The sequence below is a fragment of the Melopsittacus undulatus genome, chromosome 8 (genome assembly GCF_012275295.1).
Source record: "Melopsittacus undulatus isolate bMelUnd1 chromosome 8, bMelUnd1.mat.Z, whole genome shotgun sequence".
In the NCBI taxonomy this organism is placed as follows: domain Eukaryota; kingdom Metazoa; phylum Chordata; class Aves; order Psittaciformes; family Psittaculidae; genus Melopsittacus; species Melopsittacus undulatus.
This window is the reverse complement of record NC_047534.1, coordinates 37,253,346-37,278,965: the sequence shown is the minus strand read 5'-3', so window position 1 is coordinate 37,278,965 and position 25,620 is coordinate 37,253,346. Positions and strand designations below refer to the sequence as shown.

The 25,620-nt window shown below is 37.3% G+C and overlaps 1 protein-coding gene across 3 annotated transcripts in view; it reads right to left on the bottom strand.

Annotated features, from left to right (window-relative positions):
• The window catches only part of RAPH1 (Ras association (RalGDS/AF-6) and pleckstrin homology domains 1), a 108,809-nt gene that overhangs the window by 68,095 nt on the left and 15,094 nt on the right, over positions 1-25,620 (bottom strand). For all 3 annotated transcript variants that reach the window (XR_004549902.1, XM_034065403.1, XM_034065404.1), the window contains exons 2-4: positions 7,993-8,112; positions 4,402-4,507; positions 2,970-3,484 (exon numbers count right to left, since the gene is read on the bottom strand). Coding sequence is in view for 2 of the 3 variants with exons in the window: in XM_034065403.1 (XP_033921294.1) it covers positions 2,970-3,484; positions 4,402-4,507; positions 7,993-8,112 (741 nt within the window). In the remaining variant the exon portion in view is untranslated. The remainder of the gene's footprint in view (positions 1-2,969; positions 3,485-4,401; positions 4,508-7,992; positions 8,113-25,620) is intronic.

The window sequence follows — 25,620 nt, the reverse complement described above, 5'->3', positions numbered from 1 at the left end:
GGGAAGGAAGGATGAGAAGAAAGGGAAGTCATATCCTCCCATTTTGGCTGACTGTAGAATTTCAGCCTCTTTTCATGACATTTGTCACTATTATCACTATTATTACATTTCCAGGTCAGGAAGTTCTTTAAATACATAGCAGAATTGTTTTTCTAAGATAGAATACTGAAATTAATAACTGCAAAGCTTAATATCCTTTTTCAGAGAAGCATCTCCCCGTATCAAAATGGTCTTCAATTTTACTATTTTACTGCAAATCACCAAGAGGAAGAGCATACCTTTAAGCTGCAGAAGAAAGGATGACTTCTTTAAGTACCTATACTACCTGGAGAGGACAGAAAGGGTCAGTCAAAAGGGCAGAGCTGACAAATCACTGACCTCTTTTGCAAGAGCCATAGCAGCAAAGAAAAAATTCTAAAGGTCAGTTTAACTACAGTCTCAAGGAAGACAGGCAAAAGAAGAGTTAACCTGAAGCACTATGTGAGAATAACAAATCTGACCACAGATCTGCTATGGCCATGGCCACTTTCTGAATAAGAAAAAAATCTTGGTTTTAATATATGGGCACTATGTCATTTTCAAGGCTACTTTTTCAGGGGAATGTCCTCTATTAGAAACAGCACCACTCAAGTCAACTGTGTGGGTGGAAGGGTGAAATTTAGCCATACTAGGAAAAGCTAGTTCCGTTTACAACCTAGCCATGAAGATTAGTAAACCCCTGAACAGTTGTTTTAGGGCACTAAATGAATGAAAAAGCAAACAAACTTCTTTGTTTGTATCCAATGATTCTACCAGGGAATCCTGAGGCTTTTGTCCATTTATAAGGTGAAGTTAATTTCAAAACCACCACCACAGAGTTTGTCACAAATTCAAAAAAAGTGATTTTTTCCCCCTTTTCTGAAAAACTCCCATCTCATCCCGTAACAGTTTTAATACTGAATAGCTGAACACCAATTCTGTAAACCTGGGGAAAATTTCTCAGAAGAAAACCTTCTTCAGGCTACTGAAAAAGAACAGATAGAGCAAAACCAAAGCAGCACTGTTACTAAGTGTAGAGGTTTCTGCTTGAGAGCAGAATCTGGCTCTCAAATTACCAACACTTTCTGATTACCTCCTTCAGAAGAATCAGTCTTATCAACTTATCTGGGCAGAGAAACAATAGCCACATTCTTATAAGAAGCAATCACCAGGTTTACAAAGGTAGTGCTTGCATGTCTTTGTGAGAAAAGCTTTTGGGGTGATTTTGAGCCTTGTAGGTAGTGGCTAAGAGTACAGAAAGCAACTGCAACACGTGCAGCAATACAAAATAGCTTCCTGTGAAGACAAAGCAATTTCTTGACCTCTGTCTTTTGATTCACCAACATCAAGTTAGAATAGCAACAAGTGGTTTGTTGATTACTCATGCCTCATGAAGAATTGGAGAGACAGAAGACAAGAAAGGCAAACTTACTGATGCCTCAGCATATCACTCCTGAAGTAAGAGGGGCTAAGATCTAGAGGGAAACCTGCAAAATCAACTGCAGACAACATTCTGCGTTTTTCAAAAACTAAGAAATGCAAAATTCAAGTTTTTCTTGTACTATGCAAGTTACAGAAGCAATTACTTGAAGTAAAGAATCTTTTTAGCTTGAGAGACAAAAATGCAGTATTGCTTAACCTTCCTACATGAAAACTCCAAAACAAATGAAAAGAGATACCAGCATGAATAGCAGGATAAAAACCAGCCCCCCCAAAAAACAACAAAACCCCACACCAAAATATGCCTTGTCATATTACAGAAAGAAGATGATTGACAAGCAACAATATAATCGATGATTGTCATAGGCTGGTTGCAACACTGAGGCCTACAGCAATACTGCAAAGGTTTGCATTTTAGCTTTCCTAGGAGAAAAGAATACATTTCTATCTACCTCTGGTTTGCTTCACTCAATACAAATCTCCAATAAAATAATAACCTTAATTAATTTAATTTAAAATAAATACTGAACACTGATTTTTTTCTCTCCAAAGAGACACTTTACCTAAATTGTCACTTACTCATTTCTTACCACTTCAAATAAATATTTAAATTTAAGTGTGACCTTGTGGAGTTGATCATTACACTGACAAGCCTGCATCATTCACTCTATATCAAATGAACTTTTGCTGCAGATGGGTAGAGGCATGCTTTCAGCACAGCTCATTCAAATTAGTGTTAATTATTGATTAGAATAAACTCAGCTTGTTCCAGTTTTCTCCCGTAAAAGAGAACACACATATTAGTACAACTGACTTTAGAACAGGCCAGATTCCTGTTTCAGAGAGTATTTCTACATGACATCTTCTAGTTTAAGTTCTGTAAATTCACCACAACATTTTTCTCATTTCCTTACACAGGTCACCATCACTTCCAATGTTCCCAAACTGCCTGTGGTTTTACTGAAAGGCTTCCCCTCTGATTAAGCAACGCCGAGGTACCAAAATACCAAATGAACATCAAAAGAATATTAAGTAGCAGCAAATTACTAGTATAGCATAGCTCCAGATAGGTACCAAGTTGCTTCATGTGTAGGAACATAGTCTTGTCAGTTACACTTTCTTTGTTCCACAGCTGTGTGCTCCTCAGATTTAAATTAAAAGCAATATATGAGATTTACTTAGGATAAACCCATTAACTATAAAACATTAAAATCCATGACTGGCGTAAGAGAAAGAAGAGATGGAGAAAGCCGTTAAAAAAGAATCTTTATTTTAAAAGATTCTTGCACACAGGAACAAAACCACAGAAAGAAGTATCCACAGCATATGAGGTCCATGGAATAAAAAATAAATAAATAAATAAATGGAGCCTTAATCTTTAACCAGCCCTTCTCCTCTGAAGATATTTAGCTAGGAGTGTCAGCATGGGGAGGGACAATGAGTTTAAATGAGTTTAAAGAAAAACAAACAAAACCAAACCAAGCCAAAATCTTGAATTAGTGACACTTTACCTCAGTGACTGGTTGCCCTTGTGATGTCAAGTCCAGTTCCTGAGGTCTTGTCACTTTATCAATATCCAAGGAATCCATGCTGGAAGCTGCAGAGGTTATGCTGGAACGGGAGGAGTTACTAATTGAGCGCACCTCAGCATCACTCACTGTGCCAGCAGATGCTGTCCTCCTGTGCTGAGCAGTAACTACTGGTTTGGTGTCTTCTGCAACAGACTGTTGGGCTGCCTCATCCATGCTCAAAGAGGCCTTCTCTAACTGTGCGGTGATGTCATCCAAAGATACATTGGCATGTGATGGTTTAGTCACCTTACCAGATGAGGATAATCCTTTCATGCTGCTGTGCTTAGTGGAAGTTCGGCTAGCAGGTGGTTTCTGAGCCTTGGATTCTGTGGCAAGGCGTTTCACTGCAGCATTGTTTGCTGAATGAGACCCAATACTGCTGAGCTCCTGCTCTATGGAACAGAGATCAGCCATGAGGGCATCTAGATCCACAGTCTCCCCCTGATTCAGGGCTTCTGCAACAAACAACATTTCAGTACATGCAGTCACTTCATTGAGCTGTGAAATGCTTCACTTTGTATTATCGGATTTAACAGTTAGGTTAAGGGAACAATGGAAGCTGTATTTTCCCATCTGTATTGCAAAAATCTCTGCTTACTGCTAAGCAAAAATTTATTTGCACTACTAATCCCAACTGTTCTAAGAGCAACTAAAAACCCCAAAACAAACCAACAAACTATTTTGGTTAAATATGTTTGCTGACAGAAGAAATCTATGACTGTTCAGATTACACCTGAAAAGTTTAAACTGCTGTCCTGTGAACAGAATCTAAAAGTACATTTGTATAATACCATGCCTCAGCTTCTCAAAAGAAGTGTAGGTGTTTTGCTAAGCATTTTCTGCTAAAGCAATGCAAGGTATGTGACACTGCTTAAAAAAAAACAAACCACAGAAAACAAAAAAACACAAACCCACAAAATACTATACAACTACTCAAGCCTTTAAATTGCAGCTTCCTGTATTATAACCAGGGGAAGTTATTTTAAGACAAGAAAAAACTTCTTTTCTTTTTTACTATTAAAGCATTCTGTAGCTATATTCCTGCATCCTGTCCCATGAAGCAAGATGGGGTTTTTTTCCCATTTAACAGTTACACATCAGTTCATTTGTTCATAAGCTGAGATCCTAGAATATGTACTTCTGTATAAAAGCTAGGCTACAATTCTCAGATATCAGGTTCTATAAAAGAAACTGGTTTAAGATACTAAAAATTCCATGCCATCAGAAAGCAATGCCTTCAGCAAACATTCTCACTTCAGCTAGAAGTATATTTAAGTGTGCTTATATTTTACAATGCTCTCATTTATAGCTGAAATAGGCTGGTCTTCTTCCCCCTAAACTAATATTTGAAAGGGTAAATAATTCAACAAACCATTCAAATTGTACATGGAGAAGCGATATGAGAAGTTGGCAAGATTAGTTTCCTGACGGAGGGGTGATCTCTTCACTGGTGCCACAGGCTTGTCTGTATCCAAACTCTGAAAAAGACAAAAAAACAGGCAGGACATAGTTTTGACAGGGAACTGGTCAAGAAAACATTTAAGATAAAAGTAACTTTCTTTAAGAGAAGCTTTTAAAAACTGGCATGTTAAAAATAAACCAACCAAACAAAAAAAAAACCAAACCAACAAACCATCAACTCTTGTTCAAGCTTTAGATTTCAAACACTGACACACACATCAGAGATTTAGCTTCAGATATGCAACAGAAAAAAAAAGGTTAAACACATTCTGTTTCATTTGGGTTTTCTTTCTTTTAGAATCAAAAAAATGGAAGCATGTCCATTCTTTTCAAACAAGTCCAGAGGAGGGCCACAAGGATGATCAGGGGACTGGAGCACCTCCTGTATGAAGACAGGCTGAGAAAGTTGGGGCTGTTCAGTCTGGAGAAGGCTGTGCGGAGACTTCATAGCAGCCTTCCAGTATCTGAAGGGGACCTATAAGGGTGCTGAAAAGGGACTCTTCATTAGGGACTGTAGTGATAGGACAAGGGGTAACAGGTTCAAACTTAAACAGGGGAAGTCTGGATATAAGGAAGAAATTCTTTACTGTTAGGGTGGAAAGGCACTGGAATGAGTTGCCCAGGGAAGCTGCGAATGCTCCATCCCTGGAGGTGTTCCAGGCCAGGACAGACAGAGCCTTGAGTGGCACGGTTTAGTGTGAAGTGTCCCTGCCCATGGCAGGGGGTTGGAACTTGATGATCTTAAGGGCCTTTCCAACCCTAAGTGTTCTATAATTCTATGTTCCAAATGCATTTTTAAGTGGTGCTATGTACCAGCTCACTCTGAAACAGACAGCTAGCTTACCTGTAACAACAAATCTGCAGCGAATTGCACAAGTGTGTAAACACATTCAAAACTGTGGCATCCTCTCTAAGAAATGCATCATTAGCTTATGAGCATAATCATGACATAAGAACACGAAAGCATTCCATGAAGAAACTGGTTTTTATTAAAAGGGATTTAAAATTGGCTAAACTCGGACATTTTTCTCATTAAGTCTTTCCTGTGAAAAACACTAAATTATGAAAGCAAACTCCAGTCAGTTTATGTAGGGCAATTTAATTTTTTAAAGAAAAATTAGTATTAGGAGGGGGAGATATAATTCTACCTAATACATTAAGTTGTTATGTTTTGAAGGCTAATGTGAACATAATATTATAATAAATACCAGTATTTTTTAAGTAGCAAGCAGTAGGGCACTATCACCCAGCTGGTGACCCAAGATGACACGGTCTGGAATTGGTGCCCTTGGAGTGACAAGGTTACATGAGGAACCTAGCTCTTGCTGTTGCTGAGGCTCAACAGGCCTGCAAAGGGTTTGAATTTAAGCAATAGTTGTTCCAATAAAGCCTTCCTGAAGGTATGCTTGTCTGAAAGAAATGCATCTTTTTAGCTCCAACAGAACAAGGTTTCTCACTAACCCCATTTTGTTAAAAATCAAATGCACAATTTTTTTCCTCAGTATTTATTTTTGCTGCACTCCCTTATCTCCTCAGTTTGGTTTGAACTTCAAACCAAAAAAATAAAACACTTTTTTGGGAAGTCAGCCATCACTTAGTAAGGAGAAGCCAGTGATGCAGCCTTGTCTTCCATCACCTCTGGTAGTTTTCATAGAGCTTACATCTTGTCCGACACAGGATAACTGAAAAAAAACTAAAAATAATACATCTATCTACAACCCTAGAGGCAGCAGTGAAACTGGAGACAGAATAGGCAAATTATGGCTCTTCGCTTCTGGCTGAACACATTTTTTAAGAAGAAAAATTTTTTAAGAAGAACTTGCATCTGGGGAGAAATCTGAGCCTTACTTTCAGTCTCCTCCACAAATAAACATTTAGGAAATCTAGAAAGGAAGTTCAAGGAACTCAGGGGCAAAAAAATTTCCCTTCTTCCTACTGCTCTTAGCATCCAGTTGATAACCAGAAACAAATGATGAGATGCAGGAGAATGCACTTTGGAGCTCATTAGCTCTAATCACCCCCTTTATTTGAGCTTTACTGGGACAGCTGCTTCAGGACACAATCACTTTTCATCAAACGAACTGAGACACTACTAACTGCATTAACTTGTTTATTATACAAAACCATATGAGATCATTCAAAGGTTTGGGGAAGTGTCATTTCTCAGTGGTCACAAAAGAAGAGCAACTGTCAGGCTACCTTGCAAACTGTTGTACAGGAATAGGAAAGTGAAAGCCAAATAAAGTGGGTCACCCCTTTGACTGTTAGTTGGTTTTAATAACTTTGCATGGATCACCATTGCAAATTGAGACATCACCATTGAGACATCAGCCTGTATGTCAATAGCGTTGCTATAAGTCCCAAGTAAAGTATGCTTGTATTTCTAGGCTGCTCATACTTGAAAAATCGGAGCAGAAAACAAAAAAACTAAGACGAATTACCCACTGTGCTCTTCTGGGAAGACCCTCATTCGAGATAATTTAGAGAGCCCATGCTTCTAAAACACCTCCCAATTACTGTTAGAAATCCTTCACAGGAAGTTAAAAAACCCCAAGAGTTCCTATAGATACACAGATTTATTTCACTGTCTTCCATTCATCTCAAAAGACAGGATTCTTTATTTTCCTACATGTACAAGTTCAGGTGGGGGGGGGTGGGAAAAAAAATCATTTTCCCCTAGAGTGCTCTCTACATTTAGATCTTGCAAGCAGAAATTTAACTAGAAGATATCAGAGATAAGTCTGAATTTGAAATGTTGCCACATGGATTAGCTCAATGTTCCTTCAGTCTTTGGGGAAGATGAAGATGAGAAAAGCTACCTCTTCTCTAGCTTTATTAAACTTGAGGTATCATACCTTTACTTAAGACAAAGGGGGAGGGGATTAAATACCTTATCCAGGAGGGCCAGCTCAGTTGAAAAAAACACAGCAGTCACAGAGAAATGGTCTATCACCCCAAGAGTCTGGCATACTACGCAAAATGCAAGATCTGCTTATGAAGAAAAGAAAATGCCCTAGAAAGAACTGCCAAAAGGAAATGTCCTATCAGCTGCAGGAAGGGTACTGTGGAATAATGGTGAGCCTTCTAGGGTGTATCAGAGCACCTTACCATGTCATTGGTGACAACATTCACAATCTCTTTCTCCCTGCTGCTCTTCAGGTGCAACAAATAAATACAGCCTGTCATAGCTAGACAATGTCCAACCATATGTTTGGAGATACACCCTACCTTTAGCCAGCTTAAGTCAGCGTTTCATTATAGACATGAGGACAAATACCAGTTTCATAGTTGCCTCTGGGAAAGGTCAAACTAGCAGGTTTTGAGAAAACGAATTTAACAACTTTGAGATGGGGAAAACAAGCTAATTTAAAAACATTTGAAAAGTACTGAGCTGGCCACACGCTACAGTCTACTTGGCTGCAAGTAAGTACTTATCCAACTGAAAAGAAACATGCAGTCCTTATAAAGAATTATTCTGTAAGATGATTGAAATCTCCCTAACCTGTGTGAGTTTGTCCAGTTCCCCCAGCCAGGCCCCAAACATCTTGTCCAGATCCTGATCTTCCTTATCACTATCTTCTTCTGCACCATGGTCGAGTTCTTCATCTGATAATTGCTCCATCTGAAAAAAAGAAATTGTGCGTATGTAAGTTTGATCCTCAAATTGTATCAGCGTCTAATAAATCTGGTGTCAGCTACTAAGTTTATGAAAAAGCATTCTGAAGTCAAAGCACACATTTGTCCATAAGCTTTATAAAAATTGCATACACTTAGTTTATTATCCTGCTCAGAAGTAAAGGATTAGCGTGAAAGCTGGAATGAATAATTACAAAGCCATTCTTGCAGTTCACTTTTGTCAGAACCATGCAGGAAAAAACCAAAACCCAGAGTCCACACTATTTAATACAGCATCAGAAATTAATTCATGCTATCCTTGCATATGCATTCATTGCCAGCTATTGTTGGCAAAGATTGTTGATTTTATGTTACAAAAATTCAAGTCTTGTCCAAGGAATTCAGCTGACCATAGTTAAGCAACACCATTCAACCCACAGGAAGTGCAATCTCCCTGTGCTGCAAATAGTTGACTCTACACATCTGTAAACAGAAATGCTTAAACAGGCCACAGAGAATGCCAGCAATACATCCCACGAGACAGTTTAAATTTTGGAGACTGTCCAGATCACTTCAGTGATAAGGCACAATTTTTACCCAACAAAGAAACTCCTCCCTGAAAGCTGAGAGTCACCATTATAGCTATCAGATCCTCATTCATTCAACAGATTTCAGGGACCAAGATAAAGACTTAATGTTCTCCACAGGTTTTCTGTTATCACCTCAAAGGAAATTAATCCTTTGTTAAACAAGCCTCTATTCTCTTCCCCAAACATGTCCTCCAGACCCCTTACGTGGAGCTAAGATACGCATGCCTTCCTTAGTACAGTCACACTGTTAAACCCAGGATCTGGTTCAGAATGAAAATTTACATACTTGGGAGGAAAAACAACACAGGCAACAATTTGTAAGCAACAAGGCACTACAGAAGTGTAACTCCTACAGATGTGCTACAGAACATCCAGAGAGACATGGGAACAGATTGCCACCACGAGACACACAAAAAAATTATGGTGTGCCATACAGCTTGATTTGGCCAAGTCATGGGCTACATAGCAATTTGCTACGTAGGTTTCAGAAAGCACCAGTTTACACTTTGTAGATTTAAAAGCAAACTTTCTAAATGCTACTCTTCAGGAAAAGACGAATCTTAGTCTGAAATACATCAGCGTTGCAGAATTGAGCTGATTAGAGATGTTACAAAAGATCATAAAGATGATCACAAACTGTTCAATCCAGTTTTGACTTCATATGACAACCGTTCATGCAAAATAACCTCCATGATTTTAAAACAGCCTTTCCTTCTATTTATATATTGCTTATATTTTACTTTACCTTGATAAAAGAATCAGGGAACAAGAAACTTCATAGGTGATCTACAGTTCTGAGGTGAGCAGAAGCCAGAGCCTCTCATGGATGCAAGATACTGTCATACAGTTGCTCTAGGCAAAGAATCTTTTACTGAGATTTTACTTTTGTGGGAGAGCACAATACAGCTGCTTCCCATAAAAGGGGTAATAACATTAAAGCTAACCTGGCATGGTATACTGTACCAAGCAAACACTGAACAGATTAAATTTACCATCTAAATCTCATTTCTTTCAACACTTGAGTCCTGTTAAGTAATTCTAGCACTCAGGGGAAGGGAAGGAAGCTCTTCCTACAATCTCAGAGTGGTGCTGAAGTCCACAAAACATGCCAATATGCTTATGTAATTGAGCTGCATCCTTCTACCAACACTGCACCAGTTTTATCTTTTATAAGTCAGGCATGCCTCCCCCTACAAGATTTGTCTCCATGATGTCACCTGAAAGCCATCACACATATATAAACAGAAACAGCAGGGTAGCAGCAACTCATACTCTGCCTGAACTCCTGCAAAACAAAGCTGGATTCCACTTTCACAGCCCTTCAAAGCTCTGCTTTACTACTCTTTCAGCTTTTACATGGACCAGAACTACTGCAGATTCAAGACAAAAAACACTATGCAGAGTCTGACCATATCACCTTAAGTAACATTCGTATTCAATACCACAGCATTTCTCAATGTCTAGATACACTTAAAATAAAGAATTTTTATTTGAAGGCTAAGGGAAGTTATTAAAGGCATGCCTTAGGAAATACGACTGTGAACTGCCATATCACATAAATGGAAACTGTGACAGAAAACAGGCAGAGCTCTGTATTTGCAGAGACTTCACACTGCTAGCCTTTCCCTCTTTGAGCTGTTTTTGCCACTTACGCTAAAGTTAGATGGGGCTTGTTTTGCAGTGTATTCATTCTATGGCACTGTTCATAACTCATCCTTTCATTAAGAGAGAAGCTTGTTCGTTTTTCTAGTATTTCTGAGGATGTAAACCATGGAAAGAAACAGGCATTCTTAACTTCCCATAAACTGTTGCTTTAGCTATTTTAACTTGGCATCAGAGACACTGTTTTAGTTCCAGTTACTCTGAAGACAGAATTAGCAGCCTGAAGAAAACTTTTACAAGTAAAGTACTGTTGTGTCAGCACGTCTGGCACTAGACTCCGTAGTATTTGCCAGTTCCCTGTAGTCCCCACCCAAGCTTCCTAATGTCAGCTGCATTTCCTATGTGCTTGCAAAAGGCACACAGAGGATAGTGTCTCACTTAAGAAACAGCTAATATTAACTTGCTGGTCCTGTACAAGGGATCTGTCTTAGCACAAGCTCCACTAAGGGAAGGAGATCTCAAAGGACATTAATTAAAGGATTAATTTAACAAATTAAGGCAGAGACAAAATGCTCAGATAACAGTATCTGAACTTTTGACATATGAACTCAAAACAGTAGTAAGTCAAAAAGAAAGCACATTCGAGTTCAAAAGCCTGACATCTTTTCTACAGCCACTTTCTTCCTCACTATTGTTGTTCACAGCAAACATCCACCATACTTCAGCAAATTACAACCTAACAGGGAGTTATCACACCTTTCCAAGGATACAACATTTTTATTTTTAACAAGAAAGAAAAAAATGGTGTAAGTTTAAGGGCTGGGGGGATACACCTGTTGGGGGGGGGGGGGGTTGTGTGTGTGTGTTTTGTTGTGGTTTTGGTTTGGGGTTTTTGTTTGTTTGTTTAAATGAGACATTTAGAATTAGATCTAAGAAACTGAAAGGAATAAACTGTCCTAGTGTGATACCACAAAGCCACTTACATTCCTAAAGCATTTGGAGGGTAGCAGAGTTTAAGTAGCTGTTGCTTCTGCTTAAAGTAAAATGCCAAAGTAATTTCGGGATTCAAGTTACTTTTCAACATGTCACCTTCTATTCAAGTGTATGTCTGAATAGAACTTACTTAAAATAAGCAGCACCATTCTGGTATACCTAGACAAAATGAAGTACCAATATGGCACAGTCTTACATATGCAAGTCCTTCCTGAACTGAAGTATACTCCATGTACTATTTTGTTTTCCACTACAGACTGCATCAGTCAACTTTATCTGTTTGAAACACTATTTAACCAGGCAATGCCATAGTCACTTGTATGTCATCTATCTGGTTTCCAAAACAGTTCATTAGGCTTGTCCACTTTCAAATGCATGAAGCACAGTATTTTAGCTTTTAAAAATACATTCTTATTTTATGAAAAATGACTGGGCTTTCATTAGAAGTTACTAGTTTCAACATTTAATCATTACCTACTATTTCAATTACACTGTAAGGAAAAAAACCCAGCTTTACCCATAATTTAGAAAAAAAAATAAAGACATACTAAAGCCATTACAATGTTCAGCATGCCAGGGCAAGGCATGAGATGATGCGATTTCAAAACACAAAAGGACAGATTAGAAGCCCAAGAACAATGCTTCAAATATACCATTTTGATATTTTCCAGAAAATACACCATCACAGAACTCCAAAACTAACAAATTGCCATGATCAGAAAGCAACAGCTTTGGGGCATGTAAGTTATAATCAAAAGTGTACTTAACGTGTCTTTCACAGAGACTGCATTCTGTAGACTTGCACTTTGAGACATAGTTCCTACCTTAAGTCAACCCAGTTGAACACAATAGGAAACTTTATTATCTTAACAATATCTCCTTAGAATGAAACCACTCTGCACTGAAAAAAGCAGCTGTGAAAGAATGTGACTGCAGGATTTGTTTATACTGCACTTAATTGATGATAGAAAGATATCAGAGAAAAACAGATATCAACTGGAAATGCTAATGTGCTTAAAGGGTCAGTAACAAGAATGTGTTTATATTCACTAATTTCAGAAGCACTGTTAATAAGCATTTTGAACCAGAGATGCTTAAGCATGTTCAAAGGCAAATGACAGCATAAAACCACAAAATGAAAACAAATCATGTCTCTTTCAGGCAACTGATGTTTTCACCCTCAACCTTTCTTATTATTTAAACATAAGCTTGTACATGCCTATGCTTGCTACTGAACTAAGGTTTTTCTTCATAAAAAAAAAAAAGCTATGGAATTTTGTAACAGTCTATTATAGGGATACAGCAGACAACAACAAGCACTCAAAACACTACCTGGACAAGTGACTGATTTCTGCATTTCAAAACCTAATCTCAGGAACCAAAAGGAACTATATAGGATACTCCGGTTTAGAAAACATACTCTATTAAGAGCTGGTTTGTAAATCAGAGTTCTTCCATTTGTGATCATCCATGGGTCCTCATGGCAGTATCTATTTCTGTTTAAATTGCATATGACATAACACTACAGTACTACACTGTATGAGCACAAAAGCTATGTGCACACATAAGATCCTAGCAGGTTTTTACCTCTAATACTTGTTCACCTGACTGCTTAAAGAAATAAAGTTACTTACACAGGAGGAAAAAAAAAATAAAAAATCAAAATTATTTCAGAAAACTGACAGCCACAGCTTACGTCCATGTTTCTATAAGTTTTCTTGAAGCAACTGATAAATGATGAAATAATCAGTTTGAATGCATAAATTGTTTCATATTAGTATACTGTCTGCATGACAGCTATCAATGAAATCCAGTATTTTATTTTCCAGAAAAAATAAAGTCTTATGCTATTAACGAACATCAACATTTCTCTTTTAATTTTAATACTGCAGCACACGAAGCCAGTGACACAGTGCAGACAATCTGCTTTAGTATTTCCATGTTTGTTCATAATAAGCATAAAATATTCTGAAATTAACTACTCCTGAAAAAGAGATCTGGAGGGGGATTAGAAAATTATGGGAAATTCTTTGCACATTATCCAATGTCCTATAACCCAGTTTATGTTAAGAGTAATCTAGATGAAAAACTGAACAGAAGAGTATTTCCTTTTAGCTTCAAATAGCGTAGGTACTAGCTGAATACATCCCAAGGCTCCTACACCACACAGATACCACAATGCCTCTCAAATTCAAAAACTGAGATAGGAACCTGTCAGCCTAAAAGTTCAAATTCAAAACATCCCAAATAAAAATCTCATGCCAAGTGAAAGCCTCCTTCAATATACTAATTTGAGACAACTTTGAGATTTGTTTTTCTTTTTTTTTCTTTAAATCATGCTTCAGGCAATAGTTTTCCAGGCTTGTAGTCACATAAGGTGAAAATACACTGCATGTCTGATAAAAAATAAAGCTTCAGGCACTTCATTAAAAGTGAAGAGACCTTTTATAACCAATGAACTCATATGTTTCTGAAATTACTCAGGCAATAATTTTAACAGATAAAGTTCTACATTTATGTATTACACAAAGATAGAATCTGTTACTACGTTTTAAAAAAAAAAAATCAAAAAATGTCTGTGCACTTTGTTGTACCAGTTAAACAGGTAAACCTATTTATGCAGCACAGCTTTAAACTGGAAAAATATTGAATCTACGCCTTGCACACATGAAGAGATTCACATACCCAGAAGTACCGTGGATGGTCTTGAAGTACCTATTGAGATCCTGGACAGCAATATCTCCTGCCTCAATATAAGATCCAAGAAAGAAACAGTTGCATCTAATCACACATCAATAGATATAAGATATAATTAAGGTGTCTAACACATTCATAGTTACTAATGTATTTAAATACTAGGTCACTAGATTATTAGGGAATGTGACAACCTTTGATGTAAATCAGCTATCTGCTTCCTGCTCTTCTTTCCCTCCCTTCAAAGCCATTGGAAGAAGGAAAACAAATAATTAAAGAATACCTAAAAAAAGTCTTAAAAGCAATGTACCTTTTGAGAACACTTATTTTTCAAGTCTTTCACGTTATATCAGACAGCTGGTCTGGACTGCAGAAATCCAGCAAGTATGAAAACCAGGTGTTCGCACTGTAACGCCTTATTCTCAGGTTTACCTGGGAGGTGCAGAACTCCCACAATATTCCCTTACTCACTGATCTGGGTAAGATGCAAGAACCTAACTTTGAAACCACAGTAAAGAAAACTTTGTGTCTGAAAATGCATGTTTTGAATTGCAGACAGCCTAGAGTTTCAATAAAAGATCAATTAAAAGCTGCTGAAAGTAACAGTTATTCAGCCAAACGTACACAGCATAATTTCTAACACTACTCCTAAAATTAAGCACATGCCTGTACAAGAACTTGCCTTTGCCTGTAGCTGTTTGTATTTTAAGCCCAGTTAAACAACAATGCTTTCACTAAGCTCTTGAAAATATTTTTCTTTAGGTTATCCGTAAGTTTGTAATATATTTATAGCAATACAAGTGAACGCGTAACTTACATAAAGTTCATCAATTGCTGATGAAACCATTGTTTAAAAAATAACTGGAAGAAGAAAAAGGTCTTAATCAGGTATCAGATGGTAACATCAAAGCAAACTGTCTCACTTCCTGGAATCCCCCAAAATACATCAGTGCTGTATATAGTAAACACAGGTTTTCTAGAACTCGATACTCTTCATAAGAACACTGTTAATGCCTTTCAGATTATAACAGGCAGTTCAACAATTTATGCCCAGAGATTCTAACGAGGAAAGTCAAACACACCACAGTTGCTCCCTTGTCTTCCACAGATTCAGCAGAACATCTTTAGAATTAAGCAGACAGTGTGTTAAGCTGGCACATGACAACACAGTACTCCTCACAGACAATACAAACATGGAAGAATAAAGCTCCTTTTGGCTAGCAGTATAAAGAAACAGAAAAACGTAACTGTCCATATTCACATCCACTGTAGCTACTGACTTCCCTTGTATTGACTTCCCTCATCAAAACTTGTACAACCGCACTCTAACTTGACGCAGGCACCCATGATTTCCTGAAATAAGCAAACTGAAGATACTAAAATGTTACTTCATGTTCTTGATTTCTACAATAACACACTGATGTGCCACCCACAAAATACTCACCCACACACCCAACCCTTCTTTGTGCGAAACCTTGCAGAGAGAGTTAAATGAAAAGTGGATCAAGCAGAACTCTACCCTATATTCTATGGGGTTGGTTTCTCATTATTTCAGCTGTCTTTGTATTATTATTACCATTTATATTTATTTTAGGTTTCCATAATTACAGCCTGAAATTTTAAATCAGTCTCTATAAGGTGACCCCTTGTATAACAAAAGCTATTTAAAAGATCTTTCTTCCTGTAAGAGCTGGGACACACCAAAATTATTGAAACTACTGAAGAATCCAGTTGCATCTGAAATTTGTGCTGTTGGGAAGGCACACAATAAAACCTTTATACCCTCCGATATATTTCAGTGCTTGTCTCACATCTAGCCAAACAGATGCTGCCTTGAAAAGGCGGGTTATCAATCACTGCATCCCACTTCCTGAACCAAGATTCCAGCCAGAGTACCCAAGTGGGCACTAAATTAATTCCCATTAAAAAAACCCATCCCAGATTACATTATGTGTCACAGCAGCTTCTTTACTAAGGCAACCTGAAGACAGTTCTAAAAACCTGCTTTGCCAGAGTTCATAAAAACAAAAGTTGCCTTAGCTGAAATATTTTTCAAGCAGAAGATAAAATATAGGTGTTCTCTAAAACACTGACATTCATTACCTGCAGGAACCAATATCTTAGTCTTACCAGTTAATACTAGAGAATTTTCAGTGCGAAAACAGAGTCAGATTATGGAAGCTAGGGAAACATGGAGCTTTAAATCTCTATTCAAATTATGTTCTGAGTTCAGTAGGCAGAGATGTACTTAGAAACATACATTAACTTCAATTTTCCAGAATGTTCATTATACAGTTATCATAATACAAACTCTATTGTAGCATCTCTTCCCATTCAGTTTTAGCTTTGGAATGATGTCCAAAACAAGAATAACAAACATAATAAGTTGATGCAGAAAGAGAGGCAGAACTAAGTTTAATGCAGTGCCTTCAAGAAGTACATGCCTGTAAATAATTTCTTTCTATAACTAACCTTTTTAAGCTATTAGTAGGAAGTACTACTAATACAGAGGATACACTTTATATTATATATGAAACAAAAATGCCTTACAGCAGCTGAAACCTTGACAAAAGGCAGCTAGATGCCCAAAAAAAGTTTCATAGACAAGGTAAGCTTTATTACACATTTTGTGAATTTACAGTTCAAAGCTTTAAGGTGGCTATTTATGCCTGACTCCAGACAACATATACTTTGAACACACTCATGATCGTGTTATGTTGTCTTCAAATACTATCAGGTCCATCTGTTTTAGAGATTTTTTGATAAACAGCAAATTTTGCTCAAGTTAAATGCTCATTAAAATGCATCTCTTTCTTACTTACCAAAGAATCACAAGTGACCCACAACTAGTTCTGCTATTTCAGCCCCAGGTTTTTCTTTCAGAAAAATCTTCCCTATAAATCCCCAAGATTATGCTTACTATATGTTGCAGGTCATTGAAGTTCCCCCCATGCTGAAGGTTGATGGATTCTCTACACTACGTAAAAAGTTACTAAGCAAAATAAATTTCAGGTGCCTCAAGGAGTGATTTCTGGTCCACACAGATTAGAAAAAAAGAAAAATTCTCAGTCATTTCTTGCTAATTTGGTCTGAGGGATAGAGGCAGAACAGATTTCAGCCATCTCTAGATACTTGAGTACACAGCAAGACAGACTATGGCAAGCATCTCGGGATGAGGATTCCCTACATCAGACCACTGGGCTCCTTGCTCTGCTTTCCCAATTCTAGCTATGGCCACACATTTCAGGAAAACATAACACCACTAAATAGTTCATTAATTGTGAAGGGAGAAAGAGGGAGGAAATGTGCAGCCGCACAGGGAGAAGACAAACATTCCTGATCACAGCAGGTAACTCACTTAAGTCCTAAAGCATGACATTAAATTCAATTACAGTTATTATCCTAATACACAGCTGCAAATGATATGAGAACACTAAGGGCAATGTAGGCAATCCTTTTACCCCCAGAGTACACAAAGGAAGTAGATGAGAGATCCAGAAGTGCACATTTCCTAATGACGTGGTAGACTTGCACATATTGATCAGTCAGCCTGAAGATCTACTAAAGCTAATATAAAACCTCAAAAAAAGAAACAAAGAACTTAGATGCCTGAACTTTTACTGAAACTTCCCAAGGGCTTAATGATGTAAGTAAGAATGCAAGCCTTTAATATTTACTATGCATTTATCATCACAACTATACCAGATATGTTTGGATGATTAAAGGAAGATTTCCATTTTCCAGATAAGGGCCAAGGCAAGGAATACAAAGCAAAGCTCTTATGGTTTAGGAAGAGACAAGAAGGAAACTGCCTACATCCATAACTTAACCTTCACCATCATTCTGCATAAAATCTGACTAAAAATAAAGCACAGAAACATGCATGGTATTTTACATAGCCTAAAAAAAGGATTTATTTTGCAGTGAGGACAACACTTTCAAATACACTGCTAGCAACAGTTCAAATGATAACGCAAAAGGTCTAACAATTCTGCTATGTCTCATTTGGACCTATCTTTCCTCTACAGCTGCTAATGTTGAAAACAAAAATCAAAACCAAGCAATAACACACAAAAATCAAGGCTGTCTTATTCTGCAGGAGGGCTATACAACAACCTTCAAAAGAAGTATTCAACAGAGATACAAGAAAAACATCTTTTGGTAATGCAGATCTACATTTTATGTATAACTTTTTAATCTATTAAAGTATATTCTGCTTTCAGTAGGCAGAGATGTACTTAAAAATATACAATGGCTGCAATTTTCCAGAATCTTCATTATGCAGTACTATTGTAGCATCTCTTCCCATTCAGTTTTCACTCTGGAATGAGCAAAATATCTTTCTGGGATGCAGATTTACTTTCTCTCCTCTTCCTCTGAGGCTGTATACAGTTCCATTCTTGTCCTTGCTGTTAAAAATGCGGGTTGTATTGACTGTTGTATTTGCAGGCAATGCAAAAAGAGGGACTTTATGTCACTGCAGTTGGTAAGGAAACCTTAATTCAGATGACTGAACCATGAAACTGCATGAAGGGATATGCCCTTTATGGAAGGCATTATCTCAAACAATGTATGAGAAGAAACATATAATGAAAAAATGGCTTTGTATACATCCACAATTAAACTTAACGGACACTGAAAAACACTTTTCAGCTTCATTTAAAGGAAACCACTTTATTGCCAAAACTAAACTAAGCGTTAATTTAATAACACAACAGAAGCACGTGAGATTAGCCTGTGCACAGGTGCTGTACATTCATGCCATTCTGGTCACTTCCTGAACGATAACTCCCCACAGGTACTCAACCTACCACACTTCCCTGTGGATCCTCTCTTCAATCCAGAAAAAAAAACACTGGAAAGCACAATGTGCTTACTTGCCTCTTGCAACTCCATCAATTCCAGAAAGGATTATGTAGCCTCTTTTCTCCATTGGCAGCTTAAGAATAGCAATTAATTTTATTATAGTATTTGGCCTTACAGATAGATTGCTGGAAATACCCAAATATTCTTGTAGCTGTGGCCCAGCTCTTTAGGCTTACCTTGCACTTAGGAAGGGAAGAAGCACTTGCAAATTGATCACTATAAAATTCACATGCCTTTACAGACTGGTCGGTTGTGCCTTTATAATGTCTTTTTCCACCAGGAACAAATAACTCAAATTCATTTTTATACATCTCCTAGGCTGTCTTTCAACCATAAGAAAACAAAATAAAACAAGTAACTGCCAACTGCATGTAAAAGCTGGACATCTTAACAGTGCTTGTAGAAGATGGTATACATGAATGATCAAACAGGAGGGAGGTGCAAGAAAACCACTTAGGTCACAGGTCTAATTACAAAGCAGCTGAGAGTATTTCTTCATAAGACTCTGAGCTACTCTATGCTCTCTAGGCTTCAGCTCAGTTAAAAACTAATTTTTGTTCCAGGGACCCTCTCAAAGGTTAAAAATAATCATTATGCCAATATCCACTTAAGATACCACACCAGATGCTGGCAAGCTGTATATGTTGGTACTATCTAAACTCAGAAGAAGTTGCCAAATCCCTTTCAACAATCACCTAGTGACAGCCTATGAACCACAGTCCAAAAAAAGTGGAAGAGTATTGCTTTAGCTATAATAAAACAACATGTGAAGAATGCCGTTTGTTTATATAAGCTTTCATATAAGGAACTAGATGATCTCCAGAGGGCCCTTCTGATCTCCAGAGAACCCTTTCAACCCTAGCAATTCTGATTCTGCACATATATTCTTTACACTGACCTCAGTTGCAACAGGCTATAAGTTGATTTCTGGTACACTGTGGTACATTATTATATTGTGAAGAGCTGGAAGTATCATTGGGGGAGGGAACAAAAAAAACCACCCCCAAAACAACAACAAAACCCCCAAAAACATGACTCTATATTTTTGGAAAACCCACAAATGAATGCTTGATACACCTAAAGTACACAGGTGTTTCATTCTTAGCATTTATGAGTCAACACATTTTGTTGTTTATAGTTAGCCATGACAAAACAACATAAGGCTACTCCTAACAAGCCAAGCAAAACAGCAACAACACTGGCTTAAGCCAAAACATATCTAAAAGACAGGCCACCCCGGCTCAATTGATTTTATATTTTAAGTCACTAGTAAAACAGGACTCAAGTGTTTAAATTGCTAGTCAACTCTAGAGGGAAAAAATGGATGTACAGTACTGCATCATGACGTTACTAGAAAAGAAATAGTTTGTAAGGAGAGGTTTTTCCATGGAAAAGGTGGGCCTTGTTGGAGGTTTGAAGGGACTGCACAGAGAAGAGCCTTGTGAGTCTAGCTAGAGTAAGACTGATGTGGGGCACTGGACAGAAATAAGTCCTAGCAGTCAAGACTGAAAAGAAGGATTGGAAATTAGCAGCAATGGAGCAATTTTCCATGACAGGAAAGGCGAGGGGAGCTTTTGGCATTAAACCAACACTGCTCACTAGGTAGTGACGTGAGGCACATGGCTGAAGGGGCCCTTGCCACACAATTAAATTTGGGAGCAACTATGTGACATGAAAAGGAGACAGTAAGGCAGTACAGACAAGCTCTGCACAATAGGGATGTAGATGGAAAAATATGGTTATGAATCTTACAACTGCACAACCATCATTGCTTCAAGTGGGTACTTTTTCAGCATCATCCCTTGGGCCTTGAGGCACAATATCAGATCTCCATCTCACAGGCAGTAACAACACAGACAGCCATCTTCCTGCTGCATAAACTGCAACTCATAATTTTCCTTCTTGCTACTGGAAGAATCCAAGTTGTATTCTGACATACAAGGCAAGAAAAAGAAAATAAATCCCTTGAAGGAAGTCCTACACTTGCACAACTCTTCCTCTCAGTGTTTGCTCTTTTTCTTCTCAAATAGTAAGAGATAAGCCATTCCGGAAGTGATCACAATCCACAAAACAACTTCCACAAGACCTGTGGTTGAACAGAGGTGCCAAAGCCTGTAACAATTCCACCATCACTATTCTCTAGTAAAGCCTGCACAAATTGCTGAGGTCTGTGAGAGATACTGAAAGTCACCTTCATCACTGATACAGATTAAAAATACAACTTAATTCTTGTCTGCCATTTTAGCAGAATGTCACTGAAAAATTCTCATAAATGTCTAAAGGAAAACAGGGAAAACTGACAATATTTCTCCCTGCATTTTTTCTTTTTAATACTTTCTTCTCTTGGAATTCTGTTTCTACTGTCAATTCAACATCCTTTCTCTGGAAGGCAAGTTTAATTACCTTAAACCAAGAAGTCCTCATAACTCAAACCAGTATCAGCAATTTGAGGTATAAAGCAATCAAGTTTGCCACAGACTGCTAAGAGAAACCTAAGCATTGCCTACTGAGCACTGACCTTAATCTCTAGCTTCAAGAGTCCTGAAACTCATTAATTTTTTTAAATACTTTAGTGTATAAGATGTGCTCTACAGATACATGTTCCTACTGAAAAGCCCCATTACTTCAGTTTCTAAATAAATCTTGGAAGCACAGAGTGAGGGAGGGAAGGGGGAAAACCACCAGTTCTTGACTCTACTCCCTGGAAAAAAGCACTTAATGTAAGAAAGCAGCCTCAATATAGGAAAAAAAAGAAAAAGTTTTGTTATGTCAAAGGTCAGAGCAGTCTAAAAGCCAGTTAAGCACCAGCTGATGCATACCAAAAGGACTTTATCTAGAATTTAATTGTAGAGATTAAGAACAAATGTAAATATTTAACACAGAATCGATATTTTAAAGCACACATTCCTGAAAAAGTAACAAAATCTGCTTCCATAGCAAAAAGGAAAAAAGAAAGTTTAAGTCATGCCACTGAGGAAGAGAACGTGAAATTTCTATGCAGTAGAACCACCATGGAAGACAGGGCTGACAGCTGGGTCTTGTTAAAGAAGGACTTTAAACAGAAAGACTTAAATTCATGGGATTAAGCCAGCATTCCTAAGAAACACTGTTCAGATCCTAAGTTGCAGAGGCCTCGTCTAAACAGCTCAGCACCTGAGTCACATAAACAACTACTGTAAAGGCTGCTGCCACAGTACTTGATAGCTTTGTGAACAGAACTTTTCTTGCATATGAAAACCAAAGAGTGGTTTGCTATTGCAACTGTGGGGGGGAAAAATAACTCATTTGAGTCAGAGTTCACAATGACACTCAAACTTACATTTCAAGGTATTTTTCCAAAAAGTTTCCCAATTAAAACAAATCCCCTGCACCAACTTTTAAACTGAGTTTTTTATTCAGTGAAGGATAATCCTAAGCAGGTGGCTGAATGCAGCTATTATACACACAGACATATAATCACTGTGCATTATGTTTCACATTACATTTTTCTTCTAAACACACTTGGAAGTTCTATGACTCAGAATTCAATAATTCTTCTCTTTCATGTAAATTTGATGCTGCAGTAAATCAATAGATCAATGTAAGATAGATTTAGATGACGAGAGGGAAAGAATACCAAAGTGTGAGTAAAATAATTTTGCTGTTTAGAAAAACTTAAAAGTAGGGGCTGCAGCACACACTTCCTCCTTATTCCTTCCTGTCTTCTTCTGGGATAAATATACTGTTCAGATTAAGCAGCTGAGCACCAAACTTTAAGATACTTCCAATGTCATTTTACCTACTCTCAGGAACACGCTATTTGTGAAAAGAAACATGCTATTGTGAAAGGGGCAGCCTACCTCCTACCTGGATTACTCTGCCTGACAACTCATTCATCAACCGCACCCATAACTACATCAGCTGGGAAAATATACAAACACTTGTTTTTAGCAAAGCATTTGAGAAATTCAGTCAATTTATTATTGTTATTAGCATTTAAGATCTACAGGATATTAAAACAGGAAACAACAACATGAACAAAATCCCCAGCCAACACAACAAAACCAACATATTTTGCATGGATATTTTCTTTGATTTTAGAAAACACTTGAGACAACTATCTCAGAAGCAACAAAACTGTGAAGTTATGTTTCCCTGTATTCCAGAGCCAACTTTCCAAAAGAGTTTTTGGGAAAATGTTTCTACAAGCTTTCCTGACATTTTTATTAAGCTCCTGTTCCTAGAGTTTAAAATTATAACTTAGACATTAAAACTTGAGGCAGCCTAATACCTCACTGTAGTCAAATAAGGGAAGGACTCTCACCCCTCTCCGTCTGCTGCTACTTAGTTCCAGAACATCACTGAACCTGCTCCACTTTCTAAACTACCAGAAAACTCACTCAACACTCCAAACATCAAAATAATCTTTCTGCTAAATTAGCAAGAAGAAATAGATTACCCTTAGACTAAGCAAATACTAGATCCAACTATTCTTTTGGGACATTTGGGACAAGGGACAGAGAAACAAACAAGTACCCCTTCCTGGCAGCAGCAAGCTCACCTGTAACAGACTCACTCACATCTTAACTTGCAACTCCTCATCAAGCTCACAGAGCATATTACAAAAAAATTAAAACACTTGGCTTACATTCTTAAATTCATAATAAATAGAAAAGGCCACCTTTCCAATTAGTATGGAGAAAATTTCAAATGCTACTGATGCATGCATATGCAAACACATACAAGACACTGAAAACCAGTTATAATTTTACTGCATTTGTATTGATGTATATTTATGTCTATCAAACATATATTAAAATTGGCTCATTTTAGCGATTTTGTGGCACAGATAAGTCTTAATAAATTACTTTAGCTACAAACATTTCAAGCTTGTACTTTTCACTATAAACATTTAACAGTAAATAAGATGGTACTTTAGTGCCTATTCAAGTTACTGAAAACTACATTTAAACCAACGTTGGAAAATTTGGGAGGACAAAATTAAAAAAAGAACATTACTATCCATAAATACATTAATAATTCTGAATACAGAAAACTTCAGGGTTAACTCTGTAGCACTGAGGCATAAGACATGAAATAACAGTATCTCCGTGCCTTTACACGTCCTATTTTTAGAAACACCTAAATTCAAATTATTTCATAAGAATACTTCAACATATATTAATATTTTGAAAACACTAGTAAAAAAAGCCCCAAAAAAACCCCAAACAACCCACAAACAAACAAACAAACAAACAAAATCCTAAAAAACAAAACACTCATAATTCCAAACAGAGAGTACTAAGGGCTCACACTATGCTGTGTATAGACCGGACACACTAAGTGCCAAGCTAAGTCTGAAGTAACTCAGGCAAAATAAGAATTTTTTAATCTTTTCCTCACATTGACAGAGTCATGACCACAAAATTCCTTTGGAATGACACTTTTAAAAATATCTTGTGCTAGACCTTTACTTATGGTTAAGAGTACTTATAAGAATACCCTGCTGTAGATCCCTGAATACCTTAACTCTGAATTTTTAAAGAGAACCCAAATTGCAGCTACAGACAATTTTTAAGTGTTTGAAATCATCTTTCTCTTACGGAAAGGTGAAGAATGACCCATATTGTTTCCTGGAGAAGTAAGAATGACCACTTCCCATTGCCCTTGTCCAGCACAGACACATCTCACTAGTACACATACTCTCAAGGCACTCCTAACTCAAATGAAATCTTGGAAATGTCTTATTTTAACAGGTGTACAGAGCTCAGTACTCAAACAAGGCTACCAGCCAACTACAATCTCAGCTGTGGCTATGGCTTCTCATGATACTCTGCACAAAGTTTGTTGTCATTGAAAGCAGGGTCTTTATCTACCAAATAGCTGGCTCTAAACGTGATCATGCAACAGATCCACCGTAATTATTTTGTCACATATTGGAGAATCAAACCCACAATCTTAAGAAAACTTCAAATAAGTTAGTCAAGAATCAAACATGCCTGCCTTTTTGCCATCACATCTTAATATCAGAAGCCATCAGGGCTCATTCTTTCCTGAATTCAATAGAATAATGGTAAACTTTACAAGAAGACTATCTTACAGATTACTTTTGTCAATTAGTCAGGTATTTTAATTCCTTCATTTTTCCTTGCTACAATTGTAATACTACCAAAATATTGGTAAAAACATACCCAAATAAAAAATAAAACCACCTTTTACAGATGTACTGATACTACAGTATTGTTAATAAAACTCAAACCTTTCATAGAAGCATTATTTTATTAATACACACTACCTCAGTTTTTTTCTTACAGAACATAATTAATGACTTCACATGAAACAATTATATGCAATTTCTAAACATTAAAAATAGTTAGAAAAACAGGGCTAAAACCAAGCTTACTGTAACAAATACTGAATTTGAATCATGCTCAAAGAGCCATGCCTTTCCTAAGGCAAAAATACTACCTCAGTTCACAATATCACTGTAGCCACTCTCAGTTGCCTTCCAAAATACGTAAGCCTGTGTCCACAAGGCTGACAGCCAGCGCTGCTATTTCTTTCAGTATAGTTCGGAAAGAAGCAGGAAACAGGGCTCACAACAAACGCAGGAATACCCAACATACACAAAACAGAGCCTACTTTTCACTCTGAGCCCATTTTTGAAGTCTAACTAAGTATGCTTGATTGTAATTTCACCCTTGTGAACTCCTCCAAGATCAAGGGTATTCTGATCAAGAATTCTCACAGATGAGTATTTTTCTGCTTTATAAAACCAGGACAAAATCTTA